Source organism: Elgaria multicarinata, chromosome 1, assembly GCF_023053635.1.
Source record: "Elgaria multicarinata webbii isolate HBS135686 ecotype San Diego chromosome 1, rElgMul1.1.pri, whole genome shotgun sequence".
NCBI classification, from domain to species: Eukaryota; Metazoa; Chordata; class Lepidosauria; order Squamata; family Anguidae; genus Elgaria; species Elgaria multicarinata.
Window position 1 is genome coordinate 41873102 of NC_086171.1, and position 13934 is coordinate 41887035.

At 43.8% G+C, this 13934-nt stretch overlaps 1 protein-coding gene across 1 annotated transcript in view; it reads left to right on the forward strand.

Annotated features, from left to right (window-relative positions):
* Nucleotides 1-2321: 2321 nt before the first annotated feature.
* Nucleotides 2322-13934, forward strand: part of TFPI2 (tissue factor pathway inhibitor 2) — a 126010-nt gene continuing 114397 nt past the window's right edge. Inside the window, exons 1-5 of the mRNA XM_063147613.1 lie at nt 2322-2427; nt 3463-3642; nt 4414-4593; nt 4922-5092; nt 5846-5857. Coding sequence (XP_063003683.1) covers nt 2322-2427; nt 3463-3642; nt 4414-4593; nt 4922-5092; nt 5846-5857 — 649 coding nt within the window. The remainder of the gene's footprint in view (nt 2428-3462; nt 3643-4413; nt 4594-4921; nt 5093-5845; nt 5858-13934) is intronic.

Sequence of the window (13934 nt, forward strand, 5' to 3'; positions counted from 1 at the left end):
GGTGATAAATCAGGTGATGGGCAAGATTCTCATCTACCTGACCACCCCCCCAAAGAGTAGATACCAGTGAGACAGGAGACTGATTCCTGCTCCATTGGACTAGCTTGTTTCTCCTACCTGAACAGGTGTATCTGTGACTCCCCTGACCAAAAGAGAAAACTGTGGCTGTATAGACAGACCCACTCAGCAACAGAAGTATGAATCCCAGCTTGTTCTGGCTTCAATAATTAATTCATATGGGTTGTGGTCCCTGAAACACCTCTCAAGCTAAATAACACAAAATGGTCCCACAAAATATAGACTTAATGCTCAAATGTATTAGAGAGAAACAAAACTTTGCTATAATGAAGCAAGCAAAATACATGATTGCATATATTTTTAAATTTTTAAATTGATCAATTTTAATTTGCTGTTTTAATTTTTGAAAATAAATCATTTTACTTTTTTATTCTTACATTCACCCCTCTGGCATCTATTTTAGATATAGAACGATACATAAATATTGTAGATGATGTTGATGATGATGATGATGATGATAGAAAGTGGCTCGCCTATTTCTTAGTAAAATTAAAGTTCTATTCCTCTCAACCAACAAAGGAATCATTATTAAAGTTTTATAGTTACCTATCTGGCAGGCATGGTTAGCAGAGCTTAGATAAACCATGTTTGGTAAGTTTCTCATTCTCCCAGGTGCTCTCTGGTAAACCGTGTCAAAATCTTACAACTTAGAACAGTCTGCCTAGCAATAGCTCTAGTTCCTTTATCACAAGCCATAAACCTTTAGTAGAAATGACTTGTTATGGTTTTGAAGGTTTTTGCAACATTACTGACAATTTTATTTAGAACAAAAGTTTCTAAAACGTTTGCATTCTCCATGGCGAGAACTTCCAGAGGGGTGGCGTGTCGTCACTTACAGCGATGCCAAAACAACAGGGGGTGTGGTATTACCGTAAAAATAAAAGGATGTATTATGGCCTACTGTTTGTGAATTACAACCCATCTCAATCAACTAAGTACTATCTTCAATTAGCATATTTTTCTCCATATATACATACATATGAAGGCATATGGGCATATATGCATGGGGGACTAAAGAGCATGAAATGCAAGCAGGTTTGTAAAAATTCTGTGCAAAGTGACCACATCTCAAAGGGGAGAGCAGATTTTGCAGGCAGAAACCCAAAACTCAATCCTCTTCATCTCCATTTCGAAGGTTCGGGTAGCAGATGATGGAGAAAACCTTTGCCTGAAATCCTGTGTAGATTTGCTGCCTAATAAGGAAGGATCAGGTCCAAGGTTCAATCCCCACATCTCCCTTCAGCCCGAGATTCCAGAGAGCTGCTATCAGTTAGAGGAGACAACAGGTTGTAGCCAATGTTAGTTCTAGAGTAGACCCATAGAAATGAATGGGACTTAAGTTAGACTGACATTGGATACAACCCAACACTGGGCTGGATGGACAAATTGTCTACAACCTCTTGTGTAAAGTTCAAGGGTTGGATGCAGATTTAGTCCTACTTAAAGTGAGTCCACTGAAATCAATGGGATTTTATTTATTGGGAGTGACATAAATTCCATCCATTTTAATGGGTCTCCTCTAAGTCAATAAAGGCTAACGGCTACGATTTCAGTGGAACTATGAATCCGCCCTGGGTTTCAGTCAGAACTCTAACAGAGGAGTCCAAGGTGCTGAACCCATTTTGGGGCTTGGGTCCAGCACCTTGGATAGCTCCTTTAGAGTTTAGATTCGTTCCGACTGAAACCCAGAGCGGATTCACAGCCCCACTGAAATTGGAGCCGCCAACCTCCACTGAACACCTGCCGTCTAGCAGGACAGAAACCCTTGATCGCGATTGAGCCCGAGGCAAACGGGAACACGTTCGCGCCTTGCGTAAACCCCAGTTGTTGTGCTTTGCTTTACTCGACAGTGGGAAGGGGATTTACTTCATCTTGCTCCTCCTCCGTCCAACCTCGACTCCACTGTAAGCAAGGAGCCAAGCCCGCCCACGCCCCGCCACTTCTCCGGATATTACTCCGCTCGGCCAGGCAGCCCCGGGTCTGCGGAGTATCTTCCTTGGAAGCCCAGATGACGCGGCGGCGGCCCAGAGGCGCGCGAAACCGCCTGGCTATTCGCAGACAGAGGTCTGGATCATCCCGCCCTTGGACTCGCGCGCCTGCGACCACGAGCGAAGAGGGCGGAGCAGGAGCGGGAATGGGTCCTATAAAGGCCCCGCGGTGGGTCGAGGGAAAGCCGCAAGCACCACCTGCCGGGCGCCCCTTGCTGCTCCTCGGACCCCATTGCCTGCCTCGACCCACGTGCCATGGAGCGGCGGGCTTCTGGGAACTCGTGGCGCTGGTTGCTGGCGGCCTCGCTCTGCACGCTGCTGGAGCGCGGCGGTGCCTACCTGTGGGTGCAGCCGTGGGAAGGTAATCGGGGCGCGAGGGGCGGCGGCGGCTCTGGTGGCTTTGGCTCTTGGCTGGGGGCACCGCGGCGAAAGGTCTCGCCTGCTAAACCCGCCGTTTGCCCTGTCTGCCTGCGCCTCCTTCCCACCCACGGCGACGCTTCTGCTCTCCTTTTCTTTCCGCCTCGAGGCTAGGTGATGACAAGGATATCTTCAGTTGTTCTGGGGCGTATTTGGCTGGCCAAAGTACTTGTGCACTAGGACGGTATTGGATGTAAATTTCCCTTAAATAGGGCAGATTTAGGATGCATCCTAGACAGGTCTACTCAGTTCAATGGGACTCACTCCGAGACAAAGATAGATGTATATGATTGCAGCCTTAAAGAAGGAACTTGTGGGGTAGTTGAAGGCAAGGCATGGAAATAGCAGTAATAAGTCCAGAAATCAAAGGATTCAAAAGTACAAGTAGGACCTGCAACAAAATGTTGCAGTGTGCAGTGCCCTTGTTCAGGGTGCCAGCCAGCCATGCCTGGGTCAGGATAGTCTATTCCATTTTCACCTTGCCCCCGACACTCAGCATTCCACAGGCACTGAGCAGATCATTTGGAGCTATTTTGAGGGGTTTGTTTAGTTGGGCGTGGTTTTGTCCCCTGAAATTCCCCCCCCCCATAGGTTTTTCTTTTCAACTTGGGAGATATTTCTGGTCCATGAAGTCACGAAGAGTCGGAAACGACTGAACGAATAAACAACAACTGAACATCACTAATAAAAGGAAAGATAAAATGCTTCGTTCCCCCCAGAAAAGTGGAGGGTTGTTAAGAATAATACCCTAAAGTGCAATAGAGTTAGCGAGGTGTGATTTGTTAAAATTAGTTGGTCTTACTCCAAAACATTTCTAGAAGAAATTGAGTATAGGAACTGGCTTGGGAAAATCTAGATAGGAGATGGTGCTCTTTTCTGCAGTTGAAGTGGGCTTTATTTTACAGATTTCTTTCTCACATGCTGGGATTTGTACCAAAAGCCCCTCTCTCATCTTTCACCCTCTCCCTATTTCTTGTAGACCACAGAGACATTTGCCTGAAGCCACTCATTGAAGGAGATTGCGGAGACCATAGTCACCGGTGGCACTATGACAGAATGACCCAGACTTGCAAGGAGTTTATTTATCACGGCTGCAAGGGGAATGCCAATAACTTCTTAAGTCATGAAGCTTGCCACAATATGTGCAGCAAGATCAAGAGTAAGTAATTGTTATAAGGAAATATTCCAATCCTCAAACCAAATTGTGGAATCAAGTAGATTCTTGTCCTGATAAGCTTTTACTGTTGAAACAAACTGCCCTGTTTTCATCACGCACATTAATATTGCTGCTTGTTTGGGTAGATGTTTCATAAATGTAGGAATAAGTTTAGGCTGTAATATTGTACATACGTATCTGGGGTCGGACTCACTTCCAAGCTGACACATATAGGATTGTGCTGTTTGAAACTTACTTCCTTGCATTTATAAAGTTTATGTGCAACATTGGCTCCAGGTTTTGTTGGGGGTGGGAGCTTTTTGGGGATGTTGTCCCCTCTGTTTTTGCCCTCGCCCTCTGGACTCAGTTTGTACAACTGAAGAAAGCTGCTCTTACTTTCTTCTTTGGGTCCCTGCTTTCATGCTCAGAGAAATTAAATGAACACATAGTTAGTGACAGCAGTGGAAACTAGTGGCTCCATCATCAGTGAGGCAGTGAATCCGCTTCAGGTTTTTCAGAACCATAATGGTGCTATCCAAGGCGCGATGGAGAGCTCCCTTAGAATTCGAACTGGTTCTGACTGAGACTTGAAGTGGACTCACTTCCCCACTGACATCGGAGCCACCAGCTCTGGACTAGTGATTAATTGCCAATGGATACCAAATACATTCCATCAATGACCAGGGAAGATCACTATGGATGACAGGTCAAAAGGATGGGCAGTAATGATTTAACTTAGAAGGTGGTTTTGACTGCTGTTCTTCTTCCCTTTAGTACTACCTTTAGTATGCAGACTGGAAGCTGACACAGGGCCCTGTAGAGCTTTACTAAAAAGATATTTCTTCAACATGACGGAAATGAGATGCCAGCCATTTTACTACGGGGGATGTTACGGAAACGAAAACCAGTTTTTTGAAAGAAAATCCTGCGCGAAAACCTGCACGTTCGCTGGAAGTAATTATAGTTTTAGTATTATACAAAGGGCTGTTGAGTTTGAGAGGAGACTGCATGCAGCACCTGGTGCAATTCCCTCTTCCTCACAACAGTTAAAGCTGCAGGAGCTATACTAGAGTGAGCAGATACAAAATAGGGCAGGGATCCTGCAGCTTTAATGTTGCGGTGAAAAGGGAATTTCATCAGGTGCTGCATGCATACAAATAACACCTGCTGAAATTCCCTTTTCTAATAAAATGTCACTCTAGACAATGTTGCTGTGTTACACACTTTAACAGCTGGTGAATGGTAATAGTGTAAATTCACTCTTTTTTTTTTCTTTTTCAAGTACTCCCCACGTTTTGCTATAGCCCCAAAGATGAAGGAGTCTGTTCTGCTTCAGTCACTCGCTTTTACTTCAATGCAGACACAAGAAAATGTGAGAAATTCAACTATACATCATGTGGCGGAAACAGCAACAACTTTCTCGATGAGAAATCGTGCAGGAAGGCCTGCAAAGGTGAGCTTCTTTCTACTTGTTTGAGTGCTAGTTAAGTTACCAGCACATGTGTAGCATGTTAGCTCATTCATGGAGGTTCATAAATAAGGCCCATACAAGTAAGTAAATTGAAAATCTGGATCAATAATCCAGATCTAAACTAGATTATTAGATCAAGGATCTGCCATCTATGCATAAAATAGCAGGTGCCTCCACCCAAATTGGGGGGGGGGAATCCCCCTCCCTACCTTCACCACAGCTCACTTGAGTCAGCAGGAACCCCCAAGCTCCTGTGTAGCACTTACAAGGGGTTGGAGGGGCTGCCACAGAGATGAGGGGTCATGGAAGTCCGCTTCCACCAGTCCAGTTGCACACAGCTCTATCTGGGTCCAACCCACTTTTTTGTTTTGCTGTGTGTGTCAACTTGAGATCCAACAGCTGGTTTTAAATAGTAAAAATACAACCCAAAGCCTGATAACTTGCAGCTGAGTGTGCAAAGTGCTTCAATCGAAAAGGGTTGCATTTTAGGGCGACATGAAAAGCTCTATCTGTGGTACTTGATCTTTGACAGTTCATTCACTCATACGATTCACCACTTGATGTCCCAGTTGTGAAGTGATGAACATGCTTGTGTGAACAAAGGGTGGTGTTGGATGGGATTTCATAGGCTGGGGCTTTGCATTCTTCGTACAGCTGGTCTTGCTGCCACCATAATTGTATGAAGTGAACAAGTTATTCCTGATTGTGATTCAATTTCTATTCTTTTCTTTACAGGGAAACCGTCCGGTATTTTAAGACCAAAAAAACCAAAGAAAACCCCAAAAACCCAAGATGCACAATTTTAAGTAACTGGAATCTTTAGGGTGCAAACCTTTGCATGGTTAGACAGAAAAAAAGTTGTACAATTCCCAGCATGCCCCAGACAGCTTGACTGGAGATTGAGGACAGTGTAGGATCGCTCTCTTAAATTGTTTTGTTGTTATTTCTGCTGCTTCTATTGTTAAAAAATACCTACAATAATTTTTCTATATGATCAGACTTTTTTAAAAAATGTAGAAGTCACAATTACCATGACCTAGCAAGAGCAGTCTATATATAGCTCACCCTTGTGGATTGGGTGCCATGCTTATAATAGGCTGTTCTGCTGGGAAAGCCCATGAGCCAAACCTGGGCTGTTGGCTCTCATTGACACTGTTTGGACGATACACTAAGCCATAGTGGTTAAGCATTTTGAGCTAAACATTATGCCTTAGTGACTTGTGTTAACCATTCTTAACCACAATTTAAACACACTTACTAAGCATTTGCTGCAAAAGGCCTAACTATGGCTTAGTGTGTTGTCTGAACAGGCCCATTAAGAGATCTTGAAGCACAACACTGCGTTCAATCTTTCTCTACCACTTGAATATTATTGTCATTCCTGGGGCACTAAATCTGTCCTGCCTCTTTCTCATATTTTTAGAGCAGGACTGTACCATGTAGTGCACACGCTATGCAGACTTGGGCCCAAGTTCAATTTCCGATGGACTTTGTTCTGCTGTTGTGGGACAAGGCCTTAACTGTTATGAATACGAGGCAGGAAATTTGGTGCTTGGTGATTTTTTTTTCTTTGATACATCGTGTTTGATTAATTTGCAGTTAGAGAAAGAATACCAAACTTGTTTTCCCCAAGAACATTTAAAAATAACACTCAGCATTGTAGCTATCAATACTCTTTGCTGTGAAGATCACAAGAAGTTATTTTTTTAAATTCATTTTTATTGTGTAATTTCAACCCAAAACAAATAGAAGAAAGAAGAGAAAAAAGAGAGGAGAAAATGTATTTATATATAGATCTGTATTTATTTATAATTGAAACATATACAATGCATATAAATCAAACTTTCTAGTAACTACACATAGACTTCTAAAGCAGACCAGGTATCCCAGTCAGTATCCATTTAATAGTGGCGTCTACACACCACCTCTCCAAATATGGAAAGCATTGTAAGGTCGTCAATCCATTGCAATGTAGAAGATGAAGAAGTTCTTAAGGCAGCCTTCCCCAACCTGGTGTCCTCCAGTTGTGTTGAAATACAACTCTTATCACACACAACCCCGCCATGGCTGAGGATGATGGGGGTTGTAGTCCAACACTTCAAGTGGGTTCCAAGTTGGGGAAGGCAGTCTTAAGGCACATAGAATACTTCCTAAGTGAATTGGGAGTAAATGTAAAGAATGAAACTAAACAGGACAAAACTTGGTTTGTCATGCTCAGACTTTATAAGGGTGTGTGTGCAAACCCTTATTGGGGTTTAAAGAATATCAATTGGTCATGATTTTTATTGTTGGTAATGGAGATAACTGGAATGTTTGTTCAATAAAAAGGTGACAATGGAAAGAGACTAAGGATGTGCATGACAATGACATTCTTTAAAGGCAATTGATAAGCTGCTAAAGGTTTGGTTTGGTTTTAAACTGATGGCTGTATTTTTCAGTGTCCCTTTGCAAACTGTGAAGCTTCAGAGTTGATCTTCATCATGCATATATTCCTATTAGACAGAAAAAGTTTATTTAAAAGCTGCAATCTCAGGGAAGATTGAAAATTGGGGTTTCCTTCCTCTACTTTCTTTGAAGTCACCACCCATAATCTCGTATTGAAGGCATTTGTAGGGCTTTTACAAAATCCTTTGCATTTGCCTTTTTTGGGTTGTTGTTCTTAAGTAGGGAACAGTTCCTTACTTTCACACTCTGCTGTGCCTTTTCCCAGAAATCTATGTGCTAATTATCCCTGCAACTGTGCCAGCTATTATTTTACCCATGTAGGAGTTTGTGAAATTGCATCCTATCTCAGTACGTGTAAGTGATTTTCACTGTAAATTTGCAACAGCTATTAATAAAATAAATCATTTCTGAAAAGGAAATTGTTTGATTCCCCCACCCCAAACGTTACATATTAGAAGATTTTATAGGTATAGGTGCTGTTACTTTTAGTTCTCCCCTTGATTATCTTGTTTTTGCAGTCCATTTTGTGACACATGCCACCTTTTAACTCCACATTATCTATCTGACTAAGGCTGCAATCATATACCCAGTGTAACTAAAGTCAGGGTCCACCTGACAACCCTGCAGGGTAGGCTCCTGGACCAAACGTCCTAAACTCCCAGCAACCCACCTCCCAAACCTTGTCCACAACGGGGATGAGTCAGAGATTCAGGGAATAACAAACAAACTCACATTTAGGGACCAAAGCAATTTTATTGCAATCACTAATACTCACACGTAAGGCCTTGGTCAGTAAAACAGCCTCTTTAAAAAGGGAAGGGGAAGAAAGGGGAAAAGGGGAGATGAGCAAAAGGGGGAGTGAGGAAAAGCTCTAATCTCTAGTCATTACCCCAAGAAGCAATCATACGTCCCCACACCCAGCCGAAACGACGGCTGGCCTTTTCCAGGATACCCACGCACGTTTAAAACATAAAAAACCTTTCTAACTCCGAGGAACCCCCTCCTGGTTACCTCGAACCTGATCTTCCCAATTGGCATATGCACGCACCTCCAAGGATAATGGAGGGCTTTCTTCATAGAGCTTTTTATTTCTTTTGGGGACCCTCGGTCCCATGACCCTAACAAACCAACCCGTGCCCTTCCCGGACTTTTGCCCACCCCTTCTCAGAGGGGCCAGGTCACCTCTTTTTCCCACAGCTGAATCCCATTAGCTTGTCCACCGCCCTGCTAATCTCCAGGTGCTGGTGGGAGTTAGCCTGGTTCAAGGCAGGGATGACCTTGGCTGGGAGCCACCAACTTTCGCCTTACCTGCCTAAGCCTGACACAGCCAATTTGAAACAATAGGCCATAGATCATACATAGGTGCAGATTTTACCACCCCATAGCAACAACAGGTTTAGAGGCACAAGCTTGCACCCCTGTCCTTCACACCCAGTATGTCCACTGAAGTCAATAGGACAATGGAAAGAGACTAAGGATGTGCATGACAATGACATTCTTTAAAGGCAATTGATAAGCTGCTAAAGGTTTGGTTTTGGTTTTGTTTTAAACTGATGGCTGTATTATTCAGTGTCCCTTTGCAAACTATGAAGCTTCAGAGTTGATCTTCATCATGCATGTATTCCTATTTGGCAGTTACATTGGCGAATATTAGACAGATAAAGTCTATTTAAAAGCTGCAATCTCAGGGAAGATTAAAAATTGGGGTTTCTTTTCTCTACTTTCCTTGAAGTACAGAAAGTCTTAAAACAAAACAAAAAAAGCAAGGAGACAACTCCTCCCTCCTCCCAATTCACTCAAACCAAACCAATGATGGTTAGCCATGCTCAGTAGGCATAGAATGTTGAGCATCAATTGGAGAGGGGGGCGGATGAAAATTGGGTGGAGGGGAGGATGGAATGCCCTGATGGGACTTGCAGCTTACACTACCCTGGAGGGGAGGACATGGCTGGTAGGAAATCCTAAACAAGAGGACTGCTGCGTGAGGATAGTAGCTTCATCCCATGTACCTGTTTCCCTCGAATTATCCCCTACAGCGTTTAACTGTCGTTGTTGTTGCTAGCTAAATCACACCCCAGGCGGCAGCGCTCCTAAGATCCTTTGCATACCAGGAAATGGGTTTAAGGGGGGAAATGTAAAAAATAATAAAAATCAACGGATGACCCAATCTGATTCAAATTTGGTATGCTTAAAGCTCTCCTTAATATCTATTACTGTGCCAATTTTGATGTCTTTATCTTTAAAACTTACACAGATGTAAGCATTTGTTTATTTTTTCTTTAAACATATCAAATCCTGCTCCTGTGCACCCAGTGGCCATTCAGAAAACAACAAATGATTCGCTCCAAAAGTAGTACCAAACTAGGTCAGGTGTTTTGCCTTTGTAGCACAATCCAGCTATGCTGAATGAGATTAAAGTTCCAGCTAGTTAAGCATCTTGCTTTCCAAAATGACCAAGCAGATTTAAAAGCCCCTTTTAAAAACTGCTGTTTCTTCATGGTGTTTTCATTTGTTTTAACATTATCTTTGTCTTCAGATTTTGTTTTAAATCTGTATGCTATTTTTAGTGCCATTTTTGGCAGAGAAGTGAAATATAAATTAAAGAAATAAATCACTTAAACTGCAGCTTGTAGATAGTTCATTGCACTGTTCTCCATATTTCTCACTCTTTATGCCTGGCATATTAAACCAGCTGAAGTTGGGAAAATGGAGTGGGGGGTCATTATTGTTTCTATTTATACAAATCTACGGCCATGCCTGATTTATACTTTTTCCTGGAAAGCTAACATTAACTAATTCCAGATTTTCAATGAGAGCAGAAAAATCTAATTATTTGGCTTTCCCCAACATTTTGTCTAGTTCAATCTCCTGTCTCCAACAATGACCAGAAATGGATAAAGGATACCAAATTGGATACAACATACAGGAATTGTACCAGAAAAAGATGATGACCAATCTCTTCCTCATTGATCACTTCCCACTTTTTGCATTATTTATTTATTTATTACATTTCTATACTGTCCAATAGCCGAAGCTCCCTGAATGGTTCACAAAAATTCAACGGACAAAACACACCATCACATGCTGTTGCATCTCTTGAGACTTTCTGCTATATAACATCTAGGGTGGCCACTTACATGTCACCAAAAAAGGGGATAGAAGAGCATATATGTCTGCATAAAATTTGCATATGCTAGTTTACAGGAGCAAGTTTGGAAATCATTACTATAGTTTTAATAGAAATACAACTCATCTTGCCAGAGGAGAAAAGAGTGTGACCAAATGACCCATGTGTTTGCTCAGTCTGCTGTTCAACAGGTGCCAACTGCTGAGAAGCTTAAATTCAATTCCTGGGATTGTGAGTTGAAAGGATCAGGTGATCAATCAGGTGATGGGCAAGATCCTCATCTACCTGACCCCCCCCCCAAAAGAGTAGATACCAGTGAGACAGGAGACTGATTCCTGCTCCATTGGACTAGCTTGTTTCTCCTACCTGAACAGGTGTATCTGTGACTCCCCTGACCAAGAGAGAAAACTGTGGCTGTATAGACAGACCCACTTAGCAACAGAAGTATGAATCTCAGCTTGTTCTGGCTTAAAGAATTAATTCATATGGATTGTGGTCCCTGAAACACCTCTCAAGCTAAAAAACACAAAATGGTGCACACAAAATATAGACTTAACACTCAAATGTATTAGAAACAAAACTCTGCAATAATGAAACAAGCAAAATACATTATTATACACTATTGCCTAGCCATAGCTGTAGTTCCTTTATCACAAGCCATAAACCTTTAGTAGAAATGACTTGTTATGGTTTTGAAGGTTTTTGCAACATTACTGACAATTTTATTTAGAACAAAAGTTTTTAAAACGTTTGCATTCTCCATGGCGAGAACTTCCAGAGGGCTAGAGTGTCGGTGCCAAAATAACAGGGGGTGTGGTATAACCGTAACAATAAAAGGATGTATTATGGCCTATTCTTTTGTGAATTACAACCCATCACACGCAACTAAGTATTATCCTAAATTAGCATATATTTCTCCATATATACATACATATGAAGGAATATCGGCATATATGCATGGGGGACTAAAGAGCATGAAATGCAAGCAGGTTTGTAAAAATTCTGTGCAAAGCGACCACATCTCAGAGGGGAGAGCAGATTCTGCAGTCAGAAACCCAAAACCCAATCCTCTTCATCTCCATTTCGAAGGTTCAGGTGGGAGATGATGGAGAAAACCTTTGCCTGAAATCCTGTGGAGATTTGCTGCCTAATAAGGAAGGATCAGGTCCAAGGTTCAATCGCCACATCTCCCTTCAGCCCGAGATTCCAGAGAGCTGCTATCAGTTAGAGGAGACAACAGGTTGTAGCCAATGTTAGTTCTAGAGTAGACCCATAGAAATGAATGGGACTTAAGTTAGACTGACATTGGATACAACCCAACACTGGGCTGGATGGACAAATTGTCTAAACAGGTATAAGGCAACTTCTTACGTAAAGTTCAAGGGTTGGATGCAGATTTAGTCCTACTTAAAGTGAGTCCACTGAAATCAATGGGATTTTATTTATTGGGAGTGACATAAATTCCATCCATTTCAATGGGTTTCCTCTAAGTCAATAAAGGCTAACGGCTACGATTTCAGTGGAACTATGAATCCGCCCTGGGTTTCAGTCAGAACTCTAACAGAGGAGTCCAAGGTGCTGAACCCATTTTGGGGCTTGGGTCCAGCACCTTGGATAGCTCCTTTAGAGTTCAGACTCGTTCCGACTGAAACCCAGAGCGGATTCACAGCCCCACTGAAATTGGAGCCGCCAACCTCCACTGAACACCTGCCGTCTAGCAGGACAGAAACCCTTGATCGCGATTGAGCCCGAGGCAAACGGGAACACGTTCGCGCCTTGCCTAATCCCCAGTTGTTGTGCTTTGCTTTACTCGACAGCGGGAAGGGGATTTACTTCATCCCTCACCCTCGGGCTTCTTTCCATCGTGCTCCTCCTCCGTCCAACCTCGACTCCACCGTAAGCAAGGGGCCAAGCCCGCCCACGCCCCGCCACCTCTCCGGATATTACTCCGCTCGGCCAGGCAGCCCCGGGTCTGCGGAGCATCTTCCTTGGAAGCCCAGATGACGCGGCGGCAGCCCAGAGGCGCGCGAAACCGCCTGGCCATTCGCAGACAGAGGTCTGGATCAACCCGCCCTTGGACGCGCGCGCCTGCGACCACGAGCGAAGGGGGCGGAGCAGGAGCGGGAATGGGTCCTATAAAGGCCCCGCGGTGGGTCGAGGGAAAGCCGCAAGCACCACCTGCCGGGCGCCCCTTGCTGCTCCTCGGACCCCATTGCCTGCCTCGACCCACGTGCCATGGAGCGGCGGGCTTCTGGGAACTCGTGGCGCTGGTTGCTGGCCGCCTCGCTCTGCACGCTGCTGGAGCGCGGCGGTGCCTACATGTGGGTGCAGCCGTGGGAAGGTAATCGGGGTGCCCTGCCTGCCTGCGCCTCCTTCCCACCCACGGCGACGCTTCTGCTCTCCTTTTCTTTCCGCCTCGAGGCTAGGTGATGACAGGGATGTCTTCGGTTGTTCTGGGCCGTATTTGGCTGGCCAAAGTACTTGTGCACTAGGACGGTATTGGATGTAAATTTCCCTTAAATAGGGCAGATTGAGGGTGCATCCTAGACAGGTCTACTCAGTTCAATGGGACTCACTCCGAGACAAAGATAGATGTATATGATTGCAGCCTTAAAGAAGGAACTTGTGGGGTAGTTGAAGGCAAGGCATGGAAATAGCAGTAATAAGTCCAGAAATCAAAGGATTCAAGAGTACAAGTAGGACCTGCAACAAAATGTTGCAGTGTGCAGTGCCCTTGTTCAGGGTGCCAGCCAGCCATGCCTGGGTCAGGATAGTCTATTCCATTTTCACCTTGCCCCCGACACTCAGCATTCCACAGGCACTGAGCAGATCATTTGGAGCTATTTTGAGGGGTTTGCTTAGTTTGGTGTGTTTTTGTCCCCTGAAATCCCCCCCCCCATAGGTTTTTCTTTTCAACTTGGGGGATACTTCTTTTGTGTGTGGTGGTACCATTTTGTCTACCTAATGATTAGCACTCACCCGTGAACATCACTAATAAAAGGAAAGATAAAATGCTTCATTCCCCCCAGAAAAGTGGAGGGTTGTTAAGAATAATACCCTAAAGTGCAATAGAGTTAGCGAGGTGTGATTTGTTAAAATTAGTTGGTCTTACTCCAAAACATTTCTAGATGAAGCTGAGTATAAGAACTGGCTTGGGAAAATCTAGATAGCTCTTTTCCTTTATAATCATTGCTTTGTGGCCAAGTTCCTGTACTCCATTGCCACAAAATTCCTGCAGTTGAAGTGGGCTTT